Source organism: Gymnogyps californianus, chromosome 29 (genome assembly GCF_018139145.2).
Source record: "Gymnogyps californianus isolate 813 chromosome 29, ASM1813914v2, whole genome shotgun sequence".
Lineage (NCBI taxonomy): Eukaryota > Metazoa > Chordata > Aves > Accipitriformes > Cathartidae > Gymnogyps > Gymnogyps californianus.
Window position 1 is genome coordinate 1,475,255 of NC_059499.1, and position 22,385 is coordinate 1,497,639.

The 22,385-nt window shown below is 42.5% G+C and overlaps 4 protein-coding genes across 4 annotated transcripts; all 4 read right to left on the reverse strand.

The window, feature by feature from the left end:
- Positions 1 to 206: 206 nt before the first annotated feature.
- Positions 207 to 4,451, reverse strand: LOC127026852 (feather keratin 1-like). The gene is made up of 2 exons (XM_050912149.1): positions 4,416 to 4,451; positions 207 to 688 (listed from the first exon to the last, which is right to left on the reverse strand). Exon 2 carries the CDS (start codon positions 665 to 667, stop codon positions 317 to 319), a length of 351 nt encoding a protein of 116 aa, XP_050768106.1. The 5' UTR covers positions 668 to 688; positions 4,416 to 4,451; the 3' UTR covers positions 207 to 316.
- Positions 4,452 to 6,897: 2,446 nt separating this feature from the next.
- Positions 6,898 to 7,248, reverse strand: LOC127026854 (feather keratin 1-like). Its single transcript, XM_050912151.1, has one exon. The coding sequence runs from the start codon at positions 7,246 to 7,248 to the stop codon at positions 6,898 to 6,900; it is 351 nt and encodes a 116-aa protein (XP_050768108.1).
- A 4,593-nt stretch (positions 7,249 to 11,841) lies between these two features.
- Positions 11,842 to 12,290, reverse strand: LOC127026853 (feather keratin 4-like). Its single transcript, XM_050912150.1, has one exon. It carries the CDS (start codon positions 12,288 to 12,290, stop codon positions 11,940 to 11,942), a length of 351 nt encoding a protein of 116 aa, XP_050768107.1. The 3' UTR covers positions 11,842 to 11,939.
- A 6,188-nt stretch (positions 12,291 to 18,478) lies between these two features.
- LOC127026846 (feather beta keratin-like) lies at positions 18,479 to 19,313 on the reverse strand. The gene is given in 3 exon segments (XM_050912145.1): positions 18,479 to 18,889; positions 19,208 to 19,243; positions 19,245 to 19,313. Coding segments are annotated over 3 exon segments (426 nt in total). The 3' UTR covers positions 18,479 to 18,568.
- Positions 19,314 to 22,385: the final 3,072 nt, after the last annotated feature.

The window sequence follows — 22,385 nt, forward strand, 5'->3', positions numbered from 1 at the left end:
CTTCATTAAGTGGACTGTACTAATTCATTCATGCAGAACAATTTCTAATAATTACATATTTTACCTAGTCATTGTCAAATACAAAAAAAGCATAAGAGAACAAGACATTTGATCAGAAATACAAAGTAAAGCATAACAAAAGTAAGACAAGCAAAGGCCTGATTTTAGGAGATGCCAAGCTCCCACAGCTCCATTAACTTCAGGTGGAGCTGTGGGTATCTAACTTTGCATCTGAAAACCATGGCCATGAGCTCAGTCCTGTGTCGGGTCGTGCTTCAGTGTTTCTGGTCATTTCTTCCTGCTTGCTCCTCACGCTTTAGCACGGCCCATAGAAGCCACTGCGGTAGGTGCTGTAGCGACGGTAGGGCCGGCTGTACCCACTGCCCAGGCCTGGATAGCCAAAGCTCCCAAATCCTGAGGAGCTGCCAGAGGAGATGGGGACCCCTCCAGCACTGAGCGCGCTCCCGACAGCCGCGGATGCTGAGGATCCCACAGCGGTGTTCTGGGGGAAGGAGCTGAGGATGGGTCCGGGCAGGGTCACCACCACAGGAGAGGGCTGGATCACCACTGTCGAGTCCTGGCACTGCCTGATGCAGGGCTCGTTGCAGCTATTTGCCAGCGGGGTTGGGCCGCAGGGGGTGGGTGGACACAGGTCATAGCAAGACATGTCTGTGGGGTGGAGGTAAATCTGAAACACAAAAAAAGAAAGTAAATGCAATACAAGAATGTAAATAAAACTATTTGTACAGCTGAAATTCTCTGATAAGGGGAGTAGATAACAAACTAACAATAGATTCTACGGTGAGCAAGATGACATTTTTCACCAGATCCAGAGGAAGTACTTTGAAAACAGGATTGAGCTTGCATTTTCTTTAAGGAGACTGCTAGGGAAGGTAGCACTGGTGCATCTCAGTCAGTAACTTACCCTGAAGCCTCCATGGTTAGCCAACTCACCCAGGAACCCGGGTACATGCTCGTGCTGAAAGCCTCTTTGTTCACATTGCAGAGAGTGCCCTAACCACGTGGCCATAACACTACCCTAGGAAAAGGCACTTTCAACACTTCCCCTTGCAGTTGTGGCTGCACACAGGAGAACTATTAGGGCTCTGTGTGTCGTAGAGAAATGGAGGTTGACTCTGTAGCCTTCAGATGAAGGTGTTCTGCTGGAACAGGTAAGACTTAGCTTGTTATTCCTGTTCCAAGGCTTGCCTCTTTGCTAAACAGTCAATGACAAACGTCCTACCTAATGCTAATACAGCAAATAACCTTTCCCATTTCATTCCTATCGCTTCCTCTCATGCATGTTCCATCTTGGAGGTCCCTTCTCCCAGTTTTAGAAAGTGGAAAATAGAAGCTTAAGCACTTAAAATCTGTTCAATAAGAAATGGAAGGACAGACAGCCGAATTCAGGAACACTTCTATTTTTGTGTATTGTTATTAATATTAAAAGCATCAGCAGATCTCAGAAGCTACAGTGCAAATCTATACACAGTTGTTTGGAGGATGGAGAAGCAACTGGTTAAAGGTCACTCCTCGCCTGCGGAAGAACTACGAATTGAGTTTCAAAGGCAGGCATGGACTGATGATTGCTTTCTATGTGAAGAGCTGGTGACCCAGGACTGCCAGTATTGACCAGTATCCCCATGTTCTTCTGGTCTTCTGGCCTTAGCTGAATTTTCCACAGAGCAGCACACTACTCTGAACAGAACCAAGAGTTCACTACAGATATTTTATGTTCAGCTGCAGGACCTGAAAACTTGTTTGGATCCCAAAGTTAAATAAATAGACCTAACTGGTTAACGTGTGGCTAGTTGCCCCGTTCAATGATTTTTATAACTGACCACCAATGGAAAACTCCCTCTTTCATATAAAAACTCCCTCCTCCCTCAGAGAAAAAAGCTGAAGGTACTACTACATTAGTGAGGAAAAGCTACAAAATCATCAAGGCAACAGTTCAACATATAAAGAGAGAATAAATGGGTTCAGACTTACCTTATTCACCAAGGCAAAGAAGGCAAGAGAAATGGATGGAAGAGCCTTGAGTTGCTCTGGGTTTTATACTGAGTCCCAAGTTGCTCAACAACTTGGGACATGCTTTGTGCACGAAGTTATTTATGAGCCACTACTGATTATATGTCTTTTTGCCTCAGTATTTGTGTTTATTACTGCTTCACTTCCTTATCTTGTGGCATGTATATCTGACCACAAGTTTCTTTCATCTTAAAATATTCTGGGCCAAGTTAATTTCTGGGAACACTAGAATGATTAATTCAGAAGAATTTATTCTGCCTTCAAAACCCTTTTGGATCTGCTTGGTGTCATTAAAGCAGATTAAGCATAATTTACATAATGCAGTCCCTTGTACCCTCCTCTGCAAGGTAAATACTGTTGGAAACCATGAAGAATTTCAGCTTTTGGAAGTCAACCCATGAGCACTTGTAGTTTGGGGATTCAAGCTGCTTTTAAGGAAAAGAGAAGAGAGACTGATTTTTTCAGAAAATGGCCACAAATACACACACAATTTTCACCCAACTCCAGCCCCAAAATGAGAGAAGAAGCACAAATACTGTTAAAAGGGAAGGACACTTGAAGGACCCTGAGAGAGTCAGGAGAAACTGAAAAGTGTAATGGCTGTGTACAAAGGCTGAGATATAACTAGAAAAACACTTAAAATACTGCTTCTTTGACATGGAAGAAGAAACAAAAGAGAGTATTAGAAGTCCAGTCTAATGAGATAATACCAAATGATAGCACTTCTGTGGAAGAGTCTGAAGGACAAATCTTATTAATACAGCATCTTTCCTGGATGTTTCTAATTCTGGGCCTGATCTCTCAGGAGTTCTTTATCTAAAGAATCCACAAATCCGCTTTTATTCTTATCTCAGACCTCCAAACATCAGCAACTGTTTTTAGGTTAACTTCCACATGCATAAGTATGTTACATTGCTTGGTGACATTTGTTCTCAAGGAAGAGTTCTGCAAAAGATAAGGCTTTGCAAAACTCAGCTGTGGAGGCAGAAGTCACATAGAAGAATTCTTCCTTTCCTATTGCAGCATTCATTTCTCCAGCTGTCCCTGCAGTGTCTGGTACAGATGTGTTATAGACTGATGGTAGCCAGTTGGAGAAGTGTCAAAAGTATATAAAGTGTCAATAATTTCTTCACTTGCAGTCAATTTTTCTGTCACTTTACAGCAGTCTTTGGACCGCACAATGAAATTGAGCCTCTTCTATAGGGGGGGCTTGCAGGATAAATAATAAAGGGGTAAAATACATGAGCAATCCTAGACACAGAGATTAGTACTGAGATTTTTGCTCTCCTAGCACTTTAAGTACTGAGACATGTAAATCATCTCTGAGTTAGGATTGCCTTTGTGAAGATCCCCTGGGAACAGAAACTTGTTTGGCTTGGTCATAGGTTTCTGAGAACTTCAAAGTTTATCAGAAGCTTTTATTAAAGTGCTAGGCATGCAAAGTATCATATTATGTGCAAATTTAAGATATGTAACCCATATTTGAATTCTCATATCACTTCTGTAATAACATATTGTCAAGATTTGGGAGTGCAGGTCAGTCATTGGGTTCTAAAATTTATGTCATTGTTCCTGGCTGCAGGAATTACAGCTATTTTAATTTTAATTAAAAAATAGCTCAAGGTTTGGTTTAAGCCATCTCATATTTCAAGGAGATTCTCAAATAAATTGCCCTAGCCTTTTTTTAGCTTCACCAACCCTGTCCATTCCTCAGTACTTCTCTGTATTCTAAGGGATTAGCAGGCTTTTTCAAAAATAATTTCCTCTATAGCAGCTGGTATCTAGCAGCTATTTAGGGAATTAATTTGCATAACAGTATCCATAGATTATTTTCATCAATTTTTTTTTGTTCTTCCTTCATCCAGGCTCTGTTTGGAAAACACAAAATACTTTTAAAATCAGACTATGAGTTTAAAAAAAGGATCTAGCAATGTTTTCAGAGATGTCTACAGCCTTCCTTGAAAATAATTTACAATAATTATTATTCTAACTCCAGCCACTTTATTGTACAGTCAGAATGACTTAGTGGCCTGATCTTTGAGATGAATTAAAGTGAGTGAATCAGAAGTTCACAACTTTTTTTGTATAATCAAGGGCAGACCTATATATTCAGATTATAATTAAAACTTCTTGCATAATGCGAGAACATCCTCCTGAGACACCTGCGAGTGACTGAACATCTGAAAAAAAATTCTTAATCAAAATGGAACTGGAAGCTTACTCACAATAATCCCCACGTAATGGCTCCAGACACAAAAGTGACCCCAAAATATGAGCATAGAGAAATAGACACACAGAAAATGGAAGTTTCCCTGGCAAGAAGAGTGCCACCTGCAATAAACTTTGAACTGTAATTAATTAGCTCACTATAAAGAAATGGATACCTCAGAGACTTTGAGCAGTTGAACAAATCTGTAAAAGTTCTTGCAGCTCAGAACCCTCCTATGCTATTCCCTTCTCTCACCATTCACAACAGCTCTGATAGTTCTTGCTTTTATCTCAGACCTCATTCATAGCTAATTGTACTAATACAGATGCTTATTGACAGCATTAGCAACAGCCTGTGTATCCTACACAGCCATTTGAAGTTTGCACAACAATCTAGGGCACCTGGTTCCAGGCCACTGAGGCTGAACTCTGCTCATGGTATTAGCAATTTCTGGCTTATTGCTTAAAACAGAAGATGTATCTATAGCTTAAGGTTGTTTAGTCAGACTGGATGCCTCTGCATGGCATTGCTGTTTCTATTGCAACCCACCACTCATTATTTGCTGTAATTTGTTGTTTGGCCCAGGCAGCTGAATAGTACATGCTGTATGTGTAATCGGAGTTGCTTTTTGGTGCAGGCAGAGCCTGCGACTTGAGCTTCACAACTTCAGCTTCTGCTGCTCAAATAGCTCCCCTGAAGGCAAAGGTGTTCAAATATAGGTAGATATGTAGTCCTGAAAGTTCATACCTTAACATAGCTATTTTCATTGTTAATGTTATTCAAATACTGTTACAAAGAACTTTAAAATGACTAAAGTTTGAGGTTTGGGTTTGCATCTTACTGTGGTCTAATAAGCTTAAACAATTTATGTTACAATTTCCCTTTTTGTCAAAAAATAAATGTAACTAACTACTGCATACAGATCTGTGGAGAATTTCTGCAAAGAGCTAGGTGTAGTGAGGTTGTTATGCTGGAATTCAATGGGGAAGAGTAGAAGGAAACAACAACAAAAATTAATTTATGCTGGAGGGAAGAAATTATTTACTCACCAGGATCTCTGCAAACCATCACAGCCAAAATGGGTGGGCTTTAGTTATTTTTCAAATATGTTTGAATAATTTTTCAAACGCAGATTTTAATTATATTTCAAATTGTAAGAGTGCAATTAGTATTTCTCTACCTGTAGACATATGTGTGAGATCCACCTTCCTTGCAGAACGATGTCTTGGTGCCACCAAGACTGATGAATGTGTACTTGTAATCCATCACCTGAGAGCAAGGGATTGCCCACAATCATTGGTATAAACCTTTTTCACAAGGCATCGTTTCTTTCTGCCAAGGGTACATGAGATACCACTCACCTGAATTTTGCTGCAATTACATGCTAGGTCCCTGATTTTAAATTTACTTCCATTAGTCATTTAGGAAGGAAAAGATCACAGCCTACTTGTTTGGAGCTAGAGACCCAGGACTAACACACATTCATTTAAAGACTTTCCATCCCAGTAAGAAAACAAGGGGTTTCATACTCAAAATAAACTTTGAAATTACAGACTTTTGAATGGGTTGAAAATTCAGCCTGTCATTTAACTCCACAGACGCCTGCAACCAGTGAGCGTACACAAGTACCTCTGCCAAACCCAACTATGTCAGCACCAGCCCATGAAGATCCACACAGAGGCACCAGGAGCTCGGTTTACAACATGAGTTACAAATCTACATTTAAGTAGCCTTAGATAGGTTGGCATTAATTACAAAAAATACGTAATATAATTTGCAGGGGGAGCAGGTCTCCTCTTAGAGCATTCCCCCCAAACTCCCTATGGTCTTTTCTTTTGGGGGTCCCACTTTGCTCAGACCATGGCCATCAGAAACACTTTCTGATGAACAAGAGGAATTTGATAACAAGCATTTTAAGTGCATGATCTTACCCCCGTGATGAAAGCCAGAGTTGGGGAAGGAAATGTAGCAAATCTATAGTACTTGTAGACAAAGTATCTACTTTGTATATAGTATCCACATTGCTACAATGTATCTAATTTATTCCTGGAAAAACCTCTCTACTTTGTTACACAGTATCTACCTTGTATACAATGTTGCCAACATGTCCTGGCTGTAAAATGATTTCTTGGCACAGAGGTCATCAGCCAAATCCTTGTTTCTGGTCAACATGAAAAAGTAGCTTTCAATTCCTAAAACAGAGGAACAGTAAGATATCTTACAAAAAGTGAGCTGCTAAAGGTTTTTCAAACAAACACCAGGAGACTTGGATTGTGATACAGCATAACTTTAATGAGAGCAAAAAGCGGAACAAAAAAGTACAAAGTATAAGTATATATTTCTAGGATTCAGTAAGACAACACCTAGTATGTCTTTTCATCCTCGGTTTCTTTTCTCAGTGCTACTGTGAACTGAGACAATAAAGTCCCATCTACAGGAGTAGAAAAAAATATGTTTCATCAGAAGTATGAAGTATTCAAAGAATAAGACAAGCAAAGGCCTGCTTTAGGAGATGCCAAGCTCCCACAGCTCCATTAACTTCAGGCGGAGCTGTGGGCATCTAACATCGCATCTGAAAACCATGGCCATGAGCTCAGTCTTGTGTCAGGTCATGCTTCAGCATTCCTGGTCATTTCTTCCTGCTTGCTCCTCACGCTTTAGCACAGCTCACTAAAGCCACTGCGGTAGGTGTTGTAGCGACGGTAGGGCCGGCTGTACCCACTGCCCAGGCCTGGATAGCCAAAGCTCCCAAATCCCGAGGAGTTGCCAGATGAAACGGGCACTCCCTCGGAGCTGAGGGTGCTGCCCACGGCTGCAGAGGTGGTGGATCCCAAAGCGGTGTTCTGGGGGAAGGAGCTGAGGATGGGTCCGGGCAGGGTCACCACCACAGGAGAGGGCTGGATCACATACGTCGAGTCCTGACACTGCCTGACGCAGGGCTCGTTGCAGCTATTTGCCAGTGGGGTTGGGCCACAGGGGTTGGGAGGACACAGGTCATAGGAAGACATGTCTGTAGGACAGAGGGAGGTCTGAAATACAGGGAAGAAAGGAAATGCAATATGAAAGCTATATTAAGCTTATAAAAGACAGGTAACAGGATAGCATATGTGAAAGTACCTAGAGAAGGTAGTCAGAGAGGTAGTCACTTATTAGATCAAAATCCATCGTAGACAGTCTGAAAACAGCATAGGGGTTTCTCTTATTTTTATAAGGCTGCTGGAGGGTTTCTCTGCTCTGTGGCTGGCCTCTGAACTGTGGTGGCAGTTATGGTAAAGTTTGCCCTAATCCTTACCAGCAAAAGCATTTCCCATTCTTTGGTAGTTTCCCTTTGCACTGTCTCTCTGGAAAAGGTGCAATTGTGACTGTACCAGGAGATGGAGAACAGCAGCTGGAGCTCTCATCAGGCATGGGAAGTGGCCCTGAGCTGAACACTGACACATAACTGGGTTTAGTACCTTAATGCAGGAACTTAGTCGCTAATAGCCCAGCCAGCAGCATTTGCAGAACTATAGAAAAGTGTTTGAGAAGCATCCTTTGCTCCCAAATGTCATATGACCAGAACAGGCAAACTTGGAGTGTGAAGAAGGATTATTTTCCCGATCAGAGGTTTCTGCCTTGATTTGAATTCAATGTATTTGAGTATGCTCAGATCCCTGCTCTTCTGCCCGTGAAAAACAGGACTTGGGGATAGATCCTGGAACTCAGCACAAATTTTTTTTTCTTTTTTTTTTTTTTTTTTTTTGCTAGTCCCAGTTTCTTAAGATGAGACTGTATTTCCAACCAGGTTCATTGGCTAGCTACTCCCTTAGCTTTGGCCTCTAAAATGGAGCATGAAGCTGCTTGTTTTGAGAGACAATATTGCCAGTATTCTCTAAGTCCTGTCTCATTACACCCTGCTTCAGAAGCAAATAAAGCTTTTCTTTTTGATAGAAGTAAGCCTTTCTAATTTTCCTTCCCAAAAGGAAAAAAGCTAGCAATATTTATAAAGAACTAAGAATAACAAACAAACAAAAAAAGCAGTCATCAAAGTAACAGTTTAGCATTTAAAAAGACACTGGGTAGATTCAGACTTACCTGTTCAACCTGGAAGAATAAGGCAAGAGAAGTGGATGGAAGAATCTTGCGTTGTATAGGCTTTTATACCATGTTCCAGACTGCCTGCAGACCAGAGACATATATTATGCATGAAATTATTTAATGATCCGTACTTTTGCATGCAAAATCCACCAAACTGATCAACACTTTTTTTTTTCCCTTTCAAAATCTCTTTTAGTATTGCTCTATTTTTTCCCTTCCCCTTATTACATTCACATTCCAGTATAGACAAAGCTTTCATCTTCACCAATGTGTACCCACTTAATTGCTTGGAAGACTGTGGTGACTCGTTTGAATTACAGCAGTAATTATGTTGCCTCCTAAGGCCAATGTACATTTTATGTTTCATTTTAGTCATCAAGACACTGCTTAAGGGGAGTGTATGTGATGCATAGTCCTTATTCAAGACTTCACTCCTTTAGGTGAATAATCATTTAGCTCTGAGGTGGGGGTCTGGGCTCAATTCACAAGCATTTCCATTTCAAGGACTCAGCTTTACCACAAGACAAGATGTATAATAGGTATTCCCAAATTTTGTGCTTCTGCACTATTTCAATCCCACACAAACATACAGCGAAGAAGAGGACCAAATTTCCAAGAGTACTGCAAAGGTTAAAGAAAATTAAGACAGGTGAGAATTGCTGACCAGAGACAATAAAACACCTTCTAAAACTGCTTGGGCTAACCCAGGGTTTTCCAAGTTTGTACAAATACAGCTAATACAAACACATACAAGACTGCATTTCTTTACCCAATCATAAATTTTAACTTCATTTTCCATGCCAAAGTCAAACAATCACACTTTTAATGAAAGAGCTTGATTACTTGGTCTTATTACTGTGTGACATTTATTAACTGCCTCTGATTCTCGATATGATTTCTGTGCAGCCTCTCATCTGAGGAATCACCATTACTCCTACCTGAAATCCCAATAAGCCACTGAGATGTGCAGCAATTTTCACATCGAATTACATATGAGTGTGCATGTTGAAGATTGCTTTCAAGTATTGGTTCTTAGAGGCAGTGCTCTGCCTGAGCCAAACTACGGTGTCAATAGAAGTTACATCGAGCAGTTCTCCATAACATTTATCATTACATGATTTTTTTCACCTCTGCAGCCTGCAGTGGCCTGCCCTGGCTGTACTCCAACCTGCTGGAAATACTTGCACAGATGGAAAGTATGCAAAAAGCAAGGATCAGGTCTCTCCCCTTAGTACCACCGTCCCTCAGCAAGAGATATGAATTAACTCTAAATGAAGAGTGTCTTTATATATAGGTTGGTCTTGGTCTTCAGAAGAACAAAGGACTTCAAAGTTCAGAACAGCATTTCACTCATGGCTCAAATGTGCAAAGTTTCAGGCTACCTAATGTTCAAGGTACGTGACAAGATCTCAACACTCGCATCACCTGGCTAATAGTCTAATTTCAAAGTGTGTGAGTCAAGATCACTCAAAGGAATTCACAAACTAATTCAAGGTAAACACCTTCAGAAACTTTAATTATTTTATTAAAATTTTTCATAATTGATTTAAAAAAATAAAGTAAAATCTTCATCTTCTGTAAGATCCTATAACTCTACATATTTTAATGATTCTCCACAAGACAATTCTCCTGTCCTTTTCTATAAAAGGAGAGTCTTTTTCTTCCCTTTCCTCAAAATCTCTGCTATCCAACATACTACCTGTCATCTTTTTGTATATCCTAAAAAATTATTTCCTTATAGTAGGTGAAAGCAGTCACTCACCTTGAGAATTCATTTCCATTTCATCTGTAAAATAAGATAGCCAAGGAATGCTAACTTCTCATTTTTCCCTCTAGGGACATAAACAGCTTTTCTTGGAGGGTATATAATATTTTAGAAACAGACTCATTAACAGCCTGGAAATGTTTTCATTGATATTCTGCCAGTTTAGTCTCATTAGCACCTAGAGTTCACCCAAAAGGTTGAGAGCCTTTGGATCTTGCTTCTTGGGATTGTTAAGGCTGGTGAACCAGGACATAACAGCTCTCACTTATGGATCAGTAATGGAGTTTCACATTCCACACACTCAATTAAAACCCTTTGTGTAACAACAGAGTGCTCCCATGACAGGCTAGTGAACTACCAAATTGCCAAAGAGCTGACAAATTACTTACATGAATTGAAATTTGTATCATCTTTATGTTGACTTCAGAGGCTTGAATGTAATAGTACAAGGCATTCAAATGATCCACAAGTCTTTGAGATGAAAGAAGCTTTGAGGAAGGCTTTTCATGTGATGCCAGGATGAGACTAGACTGGTACATAAACCATAAGCAATTTAATTACTGGGAACAATTTAACCAGCTGCAACAGAATTTCTATAACTGGAATTATTTGAATGCCTCAAACCTTCCCAACATGAGAATCTCTTCATTTTTCTCCAAAATCTATTGTTTTAGTAGCTTCAGTGGCTGTTGCAAATCTGGTTTAAATCTCAGGTCCTTATTTTTAGCAAAAAAAAATTTACTTGGGAGGATTTCTAAAGGTTTTAATGCCTAAAAGTGTCCTATATCTATTTTATGTTAACATGTTTCATTCCTTGACACGAGCTTTTTGGAATTCTGTAGGGCTGCAGCCAGGACAGTAAAGACAGCCAGGCTTTTACATGCAGTAAATAGCAAGTAAATAGATCAAACAGTTTTGCTCTCTGTCACAAAAAGCTATGTGTACACCTCCTTTGAGACTTCTGCTGCCATTCATTTTTTACTTCACAAATCCAAGCATTCAAGCAGTGATTTGACAGTAAAAGAATGTAAATCTTTCTTTGTACCCTGCAGCTCCAGGTCAGAGTTATTGAGAGTGTGAATCACAACAGGATTCCTTAAAACAAATATCATTATATGCTAGATTAGATACCCTGCCATTCTGTTAGATCATAAAATGTTTCCAGCCTTGAGAATAATTTCTTGGCAGAGATGCAGAAAGCCAAGTATTATGATGAGTCAGTGTGGAATCAATATGCATTTCAGCTGCAAAATTAAATATTTTCTTGATCTTGAGCTTTAAACATATGTTCTTCTCTTCTTATTAGTGGCCCCAGTAGTATTCATATCATGTCTCTGCCTGGTAGTGATGATCTATGCAGTGATGAATTTCACCCAGAAAAAGTTTCAAAAGAAGATAGGAGGGAAAGAAAAAAATAGGAGAAGACTGGAGATACGATAAAAGCATAACTTTAATAATACCAAAGAGTGGATTAAAATACTGCAAAGCAACAGGTTTCAGTATGGGAAGAATGGCACATCTCATGGTGATGTATTCCACAGACAGAGCTCTTTTTTCAGCATAGCATGGCACCTTGACAATCAAGTCTTACCGACTGTCTAAATTATGAGTTTTACACCAGGCAGTACCAAATACAGTGATGCACAGCAGAACTACGTACTTGATTAGAAGTATAAAGTAGTATAACAAGAGTAGGGGCCTCATTTTAGGGAATGACTAACTCCCACAGCTCCATTAACTTCAGGTGGAGCTGTGGGTATCTAACTTTGCATCTGAAAACCATGGCCATGAGCTCAGTCCTGTGTCGGGTCGTGCTTCAGTGTTTCTGGTCATTTCTTCCTGCTTGCTCCTCACGCTTTAGCACGGCCCATAGAAGCCACTGCGGTAGGTGCTGTAGCGACGGTAGGGCCGGCTGTACCCACTGCCCAGGCCTGGATAGCCAAAGCTCCCAAATCCTGAGGAGTTGCCAGAGGAGATGGGCACTCCCTCAGCACTGAGCGCGCTCCCGACAGCTGCAGATGCTGAGGATCCCACAGTGGTGTTCTGGGGGAAGGAGCTGAGGATGGGTCCGGGCAGGGTCACCACCACAGGAGAGGGCTGGATCACCACTGTCGAGTCCTGGCACTGCCTGATGCAGGGCTCGTTGCAGCTATTTGCCAGCGGGGTTGGGCTGCAGGAGGTGGAAGGACACCGCTCGTAGCAGGACATGTCTGTGGGATGGAGGTAAATCTGAAATACAGGACCAGAAGTTAATGCGATGTAGGAGTTGTATTGCACTTACATTTACTCAGCTCAGGTATCAGGACAACAGGAGCTTTCCAGGGATCCTTTTAGGAGTTGAGTGGGGAGTGAACTGAGAAGGAAACTGAATTCTTAAATATGCTACAAGAAGATGGAAGCTGAAATAATCCTCTCTCACTTGTTGGTGATCCAGTGGAATAGCTGGCAGCAGAACAAAAGGACACATACCTGTATCATTACTTTAATTTTAGTATTTTGATTGGTTGTATGTCTGGAAAGACACTACTGAGATCCAGCCCCAGGTATTCAGAGCATTGTAGAAGTAGTAATTATGAGTAATACCTAGCCACAAATGTACTTATGGATAGAGTTCAATAGACATATGGAAAATGAAATAAAGAATTATTTCAGGTTCCAACTTTGCCTATGAAGAAGTAAAAATTTCAATATAGTTAAGCGTACTTGAAGCTGAGGTCTTTGGAAATCTTTCCCAGACAACTTGTCCACAGACATGCCATCTATGGAAAAGCCAGGAGTTTCCTGCATACTCACTGTGTCTGGTTCCAACACACCAATAAACACAAAGTTCGCTGTTTCCTATGCCCATCTCAGTCTGTTGGGCGTGCAGCTCTCCTCTATTTTTGCTATTCTTTCCCCTCATCCTCACAGTCCCTGAAACCATTTCTCTAAACTTGCAGGAGATGTCATTGCACCCCATAACATAATTTCAGAACTTGGCAACTATAAGACACCGAGCAGAACTTTTTGATGATGTCTATCATATTGAAGTCCATGTTGGTTACCATAGCAGAAGAAGGTTGAGGATATGTGATTAGAGCCAATATCCTTGCTGAACTCGGTGTGACTATTCCTTCTAATCTCAGTATGCAGCTTCATTTTATCTTCATTTAGAAAATGGTATTTAGAGCTCAAAAGCTTGTGGTTCAACCTAATTGATTTTTAAAACTCTCAAACCTCTGCTTTAAACCTTCCTAGTTTCCTTGCTCTCCAGCTGTTTCTTTTAGTATCTGGTTCATTTTACCCTCTTGTTTCCCACTGTGTCCAGTAATAGATTCATCATAACAAAATGGAAACACTGAAGAAGCCTCCTGTGGAATAAACAGCAAAGAAAAGGATTTTTCTGGATGACATTTCTGAAGATAAATGCATCCACATCCTTTACAAACACTGTTGTTTTCATATCAGCCCACTTGAAATTTCAGGCATTACAGATGATGGATAAGACCTTAAAGATATAAAATGCACAGATGACTCAGCACATAGATCTCTGTAATCATAGAATCATAGAAAGGTTTGAGTTGGAAGGGACCTTTAAAGATCACCTGGTTCCAACCCCCTTGCACAGGTATTCTACCCATTCAGTTTGTTAATCTTTATTATTAGTAGTAGTAGTATTTGCTAAGTCACTTAGCATTTCTGAAAGCCCACATGTGAATAAATTTATATATCACCATTCCAAGGATCTATATGGCCAAGTCAGGACTCCAGAAATACCTGCAATTCTAACAGTAAAAAACAACTTCTTAAAAAGAAAAAGTCTTCCCCCCAACCAATCCAGCAGCTCGCAGGATACTGTGGAGAAAAACGGCAATCAAATTGTTACAAAGGCAAGAATTCAGCAAATAGAAAAAGAGAAATAGATTTGAACTAACCTTGTTCACAAAAGAGGAAAAAGGTAAGAGAAGTGGTAGGAAGGACCTTGAGTTGAGTTAGCTTTTATACTGCATCTCGGATGGCCTGAGGACCACAGACATCCTTTGTTCATGAAATTATTTACCAACGAGTATGTCCTGAATGCAAAATGCTTCCAACTGATTAAATGTCTTTTCCTTACTGTTTATTATTTTGTTTTCATTTCCTTATCTTCTGACATACATATTCTGTCATACAAGTTTCTCTCATCTTCTGGTATTATGGACCAAATTTATTCCAGTGCCACCTTTCAGTCACAACAAAATTTATGTTCCAGTGTATGTTTCACTTTAGTCATAAAGAAAAATATTAAGAAGAATTTATACAATACATAATTCATCATTCAAAGGTGTTCTTTTATTAAGAATATGAGTGTAAATCCTTGATAAATTCTGGTCTCCACCAATGTTTACAAAGCTCTGACTCCAGCCAAGCATAAAAACAATCTAGACTGAACTTCTGTGTTTTGTGAAGGTCCTGCAAAAAAACACAAGCATATGCACACCTGAAATCCCACTGAATCCAATGAGAAAGAATCAGAGCCCTGTGTGAAATTCAGAGAAAAATACTATTATATCATATCAAATTTGGATAGTATCACTCTATTACACTTTGGTAACACAGTTTGAGGCACAGCTGCTAGCACACGGAGACATTTAAACTTGATTTATCAGTTCTTTTATGAAGGGAAGCCATAACTCCCTTCTGTACCATCTCAGACCACAAATATGAATAGCACTTCATAAGTCATCTTGAGGACACATATGAATTTTAAACTATTTTGACGTGTATTATCCTTGCACAAGCTTAACTGTGGAGTCATTGGGGAAAAAAACACACAAGGGTCTGTTTGCCATTGTATTTTTTCCCTTACTACAGACTGCAGTACAACAGTGATTACACTGCAGACTGATGGAAGTTCATTGCATAAGTGGAATATATATACAAAATTTTAATATGTTTTTTAACTTTACTTTGCAATCCCTCCTGTACAAGCTGCAGGCCTTGAACCTCTCCTTGGAGAAAAGTTATTAAATATTGTGGATGAGGATTCTTAGACATCTGGGAAATAAAAGTTCTTGGTCTTAGGTTCCTAAACAAGAAGGACTTCAAAATCCTTCACAATTTTCATTAACAATGTGCTTATTCACAGAATTAAGTTATCAAACTGTTCATGATATAGGATGAGGTTTTAACACCCTCATCATCTGCCCAATGGGATGTCTTTAAAACCTCTGAACTAAGATCATTCTTTGCCATCTGCAAGCCCACACATAGGTTTATAGCTTCACAAAGTGAAGCCATTTGTATTTTAACAGACTCTATGGAAACCAACCCTAAACAATTCTTAAAGAAAAAGATCAACCTTTTACAAATTTTTAAACTGCTTTTCATGTTTCATTAACATTATCTAAAGTGACCCACCTATGCTCTTAAGTATTTCCCTTCCTTTCCAGACCTAAACAATGCTACCAACCCATAAACATGTAAACATGTACATTTTTTAAATACAAATTCTTCTGTAGCATCAGGTGCTTACTGGCAACCTAGAAAATTAATTTTGCTATAAAACTTGTAATAATATCCACAGAAGCTTTCAACACTTCTGTTCTGCTTCCTTCTATTAATACAAGAGCTTCTCTTTGGTATATTACCTCATATTTTAAAAACAAACTCATCAGAGATCACCACAGTATTTTCAAAAAGACTCCTGAACTGTCTCCTGACCATGGCTCAACTCCAGATTGGTCTGATTGGCTCAAAGAACTCATCCAAGAGGCTTGAAGCCCTGCTTGGAGATGTCCTCGGAGATTTTTTTAAAGATGGTGAATAAGTTAACTGGCAATTGTTCTTAAGTGGGTCAGACAGGGAATTGCACACAAAGCATTTTAGAAAATGTCTTGAATGTGATCTTAGATTGTGCTCCCAAGACACCCACAAGCTAACAAATTGCTGAGGAGCTGAAAAAAGTCTTTATTAGACTGCACTCGGAGTAATTTCATATTGACACTAATAAAGTCAGTATAAAAGTACCAGAAATTAGAAGTACCCATAAATTGTGAAGATGAAAGAATTTTTAATGAATATAGTATGCTTCTCATGCAATGCCAGGCTGAACCTAGACTGGAAAACAAAAGCAAAACAATTTCATTATCAAGAAAAAGTTCCACCTGCAAAAATATATGTGGGAACTAATTCATGCAAAAAAGGATGCCTCAATAATCTCATAAATTTGTAAACATCCATATGCATAGTTATTGTACCCATTTCTCCAATCTTAACATACAAAGGGGACATGGCTTTCAAACCGATGTTCACATTCTTCAGGAACTGTCTCTTTAATGATACATTTAATAAAGGCTTCAACATTCTGCACAAACACTCCACAATGCCATGCTGTCTGAAGATGGCTAGTTCCAGGACACTGCTTTCTTTTTTCTTTTAAATGAGCAAGCTTAGACTTAGGGGCTTATGGCAGAGAGTAGTTCTCCAAGCTTTTTCCTTCACAACAAGCACCAAAACTGTACCTCTCACGTACCAGACATTTCGTTCTCCTGAAATTCATTTCTGTACTCTTTATGCTACATGTCCATTTGCATCATAGAAAGACGCCTTCCTGCCACCAAGAACGAAGCCATTCTTTGATGTACATCAGAGTGCAACCAGTGACTTCTCACAGATCTGAGTGAATAACTAATTACTTCAGTCATACTAGTTCTGTCAACAGGGCACCGTATGCTTGTGTATGCATTCCAGTCCCTTCAATTATTTGTTTAGAAAATACACTCATGGAAACCAGTTTTTAAGCAGAGACTCCACTCAGTCTAGTGCCTATTGATTTACCATCTTTCATACCTTGCTTTTGCTGCCTCAAGCCACAGCCTAAAAGCGGACATATCCCATCTTATCTCTAAACTATTTTTTTTCCTCTGATTTGGTAACTTTGCAAGTAAGTAATTCTTAAGTAAATAAAACTTAGAACATTCGTGTAAAACATCTGAAAGAAATAAACCTACCTCTTTTCCCCTACTGTGTGGACATTTGGACTGGTTCCAGCACTGAACCTGAATGCCAGGTATCTTCCCTCTGGTCCCGCCACTATTTCTATCACAGCGCTATGATACTTTAATTTTAAAATAGATTTTAGTGGGCTTTAAAGGAGAAAACCATGCATGAGGTATAGAGTCATCAGAAATTACGCCACTCTCATTCTTATTGCTTTCCTGTGCTGTGTTCTGCCGGAACCCACATAGCTCTAGTGGGAGAGCAAAGGAGTTGATACAATTAAGAACTTGGATAAAGTTCTCAAAGCTTATGTACCTACACACGAGGGTATTCTTTACTATTCTTTGATGTCTCTTAGTTGCACGCAATGTGCTGAGTTTTAACATCTTTGAGAAAATTCCTAGATGGTGAGTAACAGGATTAAAACCAAACTGTTCTTAAGGAAAATACCTATGGCCATTTGTCTAGTTCTTCACTCATGTAATTTTTCCTCTATATTATGAGAGTTCTTGTGTGGATTAGGTAAGGAGTAAGATTTATTGGATTTTGTTTAAGGCTTGAAAGAGAGGACTTCAAAGCCCATCATAAAAATTTATTAATGACACAATCATATAAAGAGTCTTATTACTCTGATGCGATTTGAACACTCACTTCACCTTTGAAGCCTTGAGTCAAGATCACTCAAAGCGTGTCATGGTTAAAGCTTCAGAGTCTGGTAGTATTCAATCCAACCAAAAATGGAGACCCAAATACTGCTTCTGAAAATCTTATTATGCACTTGCAAATTCGCAGAGTTTCGAAGATGCCAAATAAGTGATAATATCAGAAAGCTCCCAAACTGAAATATCACAACTGTACTTTTAGACACAGATGTGGAAACAATTTTGGAAAAAAACTAGACAGGGAAATACATATGTAAACCTGTTCAATGCTTCACAAGAGTGTGAACAATGAAATTATTTTTATCAGGTTGATTGTGGTGACTATTCAGTACACAAATTCCACTGAGAAGGTACTCTCCATAGATTTTCCATATAATGCCACATCCTTCCCCAAGGAGATGAAAAAAAGAGAAGAAAACCACAATGAAACTCAAATTCAGATGCAACATCAGTTTAATGATGGAAAGTCAAGTAGTATTCTGCAAAACCAAAGGAATATATATATTTATATAAACGAAAGAAGCCATTTAAACCATTCCAACCGAAAGACAGAAAGCAAGACTGCACTTTTCCTTAACTCCTAAATATAACCCCTCCACTGATCATTTAAAAGTACAGCATTATACCAAGCCAATGTGAAATTAAAAATCACAGATGCAACAACAGTCTTCAAAAGCAGGAATATTTAAAACGAGACATATGTTGGCCATGTATCCAGAAAGCACCTTCCTTTCCTCTCTGCTTTGCAGGAGGGCACGAGGGTGCTCAACCCCTCTGGAAAGCCTGGCCGGCAGCTCCATCCTCGGTCCGGCACCTGGCTGTGGGCTTCCTGGTCGATGCACTCATGGGACGTCCGGCACGGCTTTAGCAGGGCAGGCACCTTCTGCTGTAGTAGCGGCCACCAAGGCCAGAGAGGTTAAAGCCCCCGGAGTTGATGGGCACTCCCTCCTCACTCAAGATGCTGCCAACAGCAGCAGAGGTGGTGGATCCCACAGCGGTGTTCTGGGGGAAGGAGCTGAGGATGGGTCCGGGCAGGGTCACCACCACGGGAGAGGGCTGGATCACCACCCGCGAGTCCTGGCACTGCCTGACGCAGGCCTCGTTGCAGCTGTTGGCAAGCGGGGTTGGGCCACAGGGACGGCACAGATCGTAGCAGGACATGGCTGCGGGACGGAGGCGCACCTGGGAGAGAGGGCAGGGAAAGCACAGGCAGCAGGTGAGGCGCAGCCTGACAGCCTGCTCGGCGAGAGCAAAGGCAGAGGCTGGGGAGCAGGGACAGCCTGCGTAGGGAGGAAGGGAGACAAAAGAGCCCTGGTCCCCACCGTTCCCCTGCAAAGAAAGCCCAAGACCTTCTCCCACCTCCCATGGTGGTGGCAAGGGGCCGAGAGTCAGGAAGACAACCAAAGAGCTAGGGTCTCGATAAAAGCTATAGCAAGGCCAGAAAAGAAAGAGGAGAACAAGAGAAAGAGAAGAGCAAAGCAAAGGCGGTAGCAGCTCACCTTGTTCACCAAGGACGAGAAGGCAAGAGAAGTGGGTGAGGAAGCCTGCAGTTGGACTGGCTTTTATACTGGACCAGACCGCCCCAGGCCCAGAGGCACTCTTTGCGCATGTAATGTGTTTACCAACAAGCTCGTCTTGCATGCAAAGCATCACAATTAAAGAAATGGGGACACTGCTTATGTTCCCTGCAACGCTGCCTTTTCATTTCCCTGTTCATGACATGCCCATTCAGCCACACAGGCTCCTTTCAAGTGACAGTATTAGAGGGCAAAACGTTTCCAGGGGAAATGACACGTCAGCATAGGCAGATGGTGCGGCCAGGCATGAGGAGTGTCCACCTCGCCAGCTGATGCCATCCCCTTGCCCTCCAGGGCCTCACTTTACGGAATCTCAGAAAGAACGGGGCATGTTTTCTGGCAACCCTAAAATACAAGGCCAGACTTAAAAAGAAGTTTCTGTGACAGGAGTCACCGTATCCATTGCGTAACCTAACACCTAACGCCATCAAAGTCAGGCATAAACTTCCCAGTCACCTTGGATACCCTGTAAGGTTTTAGGCTCAGCAATTTCACATCAAGAGAAATTCATACGCTCTTTGCCCTTCCTTACCTTATCTGGAGAGCCTCCCGCAGCCTCCCATCAACAGGAGAAGGATGTTTGAGAAGCAGAGACACTCCTCTCCAACACACACAAAGTCTACTCCCCACCGCTACCCAGCACCAAAGGTCAGTGTTGGCGCTTCCCAACTGTTCCTGCTTCAGCCCCAAGCCTACCAAACACTTCTTCTTTGAGCCTACACACTAACTCCATAGCAGGCACTGCAAAAACCTTGGAAAGCTTTCCATAGGACATCAAAACTCATCACAAGGACTCATGGTCTGGGAACGTCAGCAGCAACACACTGGAGGCAAGTAGACATCAGGATCTCTGTTTCCTTTTCCCAAGCATCTCAGCACACTCAGACATGCAGTTTCCCAAGGGCCCGTGCAAGTCCCGCAGTCAGCACCTACGGCGAGGGTCTGCCCAAAGGCTCCAGTGCCCTGCCGCACCCTGCTCTCTCCGATCCCGTGCCGCAGATGCTGCCTTCCCTCCTGCGATGATCTGTTCCCCCCACCGTGCTTCTGCTGTCAGCTCAGCATGGCTCATGAGCATTGATGGAGAGTGCATCAGCAGGGCACAGGGGGGTTGCTGACGGCAGCTGTCTCTCAGGGAAGACAGGGCTCTAGCCACGGGGAAAGGCACTGTAGGGGTTCCCACAGCGTATGGGGCAGCACAGGAGGTGCCCCTCACTCTATCTGAAGCAGGAGTGGCATGGCACGAGGCAAAACGTCGCCTATGGAGGACTAGAGCATGTGGGAGGAAGGGACAGGCTGCTTCTCCTCTCCTACATCCCCGTGGCAGGAACAAGCACCGCATCCCCGTGGAGTTTACCACACCAACTACACACCAGCTCCGTGCACAAGCAAGGTTACTTCCCTCCCTGATGTCGGAGGTCTTGCAGTTCAGGGCAGAAAGGCAGGAAGACACAACGGCTGCATCCGGGAGGGTTCTTTCTTTCCATCCTGTGGTGTGCAAGGGACGGAGAAGGACTTGCTAAATGCCCTCCCTTCAGTGTCCTGGGCCACAGGTCATGTAACCTCCCAAGCACTGACTGTGCGGCTCTGACAACATTGCTGAGTGCTTCAGAATGGGGGGCTGGGGGCACAGAGAGATGGACTGGGGGCAGAAGTGAAGGCTTACAGCTCCTTGGGCATCTGTCAACACACCACACATGTCTTGGAGCCATGGAAGGCATCGCAGGGGTTTGCTGAGAGACACAACAAGTCTGGTGTTTAGGACTCAGGGATGCGGGTGACTTTGGGAAGGCTTTGTCACAGGTAAAGAACGGTCCCCTCCCGGTGACCCTTTCAGTGGGACACCCACTCCCAATCCCCAAGAATGAGGCAAGCGCACCACATCCCTTCAGCCACCCCTTTACCCTGTAGGGCATCCCATTTCCCTCTCAACAGCTTGGCTGGGCATCCCAGGAGGGAAGGAACACAAGGAGACGTCAAGCTACAATGCAGCACAAACTTTAATGAGTCTAAAGAGTGAAACAAAGCAGTGCGTGTCGGAAGGGACCCCGTCCAGGCTGCTACAAGGGCAGCTGACAGGCAGGCACCCCTTCGCAGCAACGGGACACACGTCTTCCTCCCACACACATCGGGAGAGGGTGATGAGCAGGGCCCCTCTCAGCTTGCTTCAGGATGAACCCATGGCACAGGACAGCAGGAGACAACAGGGACTCATGATGCAGAGAAGAAAGCAGGAGAAGAAGAAGAAGACATCAGTTGGCCGTGTTTCCAGACAGCACAGGCTGGCACCTTCCTTCCCTCCCTCCTTTGCAGGAGGGCACGAGGGTGCTCAACCCCTCTGGAAAGCCTGGCCGGCAGCTCCATCCTCGGTCCGGCACCTGGCTGTGGGCTTCCTGGTCGATGCACTCACGGGACGTCCGGCACGGCTTTAGCAGGGCAGGCACCTTCTGCTGTAGCAGAGGCCACCAAGGCCAGAGAGGTTAAAGCCCCGGAGTTGATGGGCACTCCCTCAGCACTCAGGATGCTGCCAACAGCAGCAGAGGTGGTGGATCCCACAGCGGTGTTCTGGGGAAGGAGCTGAGGATGGGTCCGGGCAGGGTCACCACCACGGGAGAGGGCTGGATCACCACCCGCGAGTCCTGACACTGCCTGACGCAGACCTCGTTGCAGCTGTTGGCAAGCGGGGTTGGGCCACAGGGACGGCACAGATCGTAGCAGGACATGGCTGCGGGACGAGGCGCACCTGGGAGAGAGGGCAGGGAAAGCACAGGCAGCAGGTGAGGCGCAGCCTGACAGCCTGCTCGGCGAGAGCAAAGGCAGAGGCTGGGGAGCAGGGACAGCCTGCGTAGGGAGGAAGGGAGACAAAAGAGCCCTGGTCCCCACCGTTCCCCTGCAAAGAAAGCCCAAGACCTTCTCCCACCTCCATGGTGGTGGCAAGGGGCCGAGAGTCAGGAAGACAACCAAAGAGCTAGGGTCTCGATAAAAGCTATAGCAAGGCCAGAAAAGAAAGAGGAGAACAAGAGAAAGAGAAGAGCAAAGCAAAGGTGGTAGCAGCTCACCTTGTTCACCAAGGACGAGAAGGCAAGAGAAGTGGGTGAGGAAGCCTG

Excerpts from the sequence above, each read along its gene's own strand:
- LOC127026852 (XM_050912149.1), bottom strand. The coding sequence starts at position 667 with ATGTCTTGCTATGACCTGTGTCCACCCACCCCCTGCGGCCCAACCCCG.
- LOC127026854 (XM_050912151.1), bottom strand. The coding sequence starts at position 7,248 with ATGTCTTCCTATGACCTGTGTCCTCCCAACCCCTGTGGCCCAACCCCA.
- LOC127026853 (XM_050912150.1), bottom strand. The coding sequence starts at position 12,290 with ATGTCCTGCTACGAGCGGTGTCCTTCCACCTCCTGCAGCCCAACCCCG.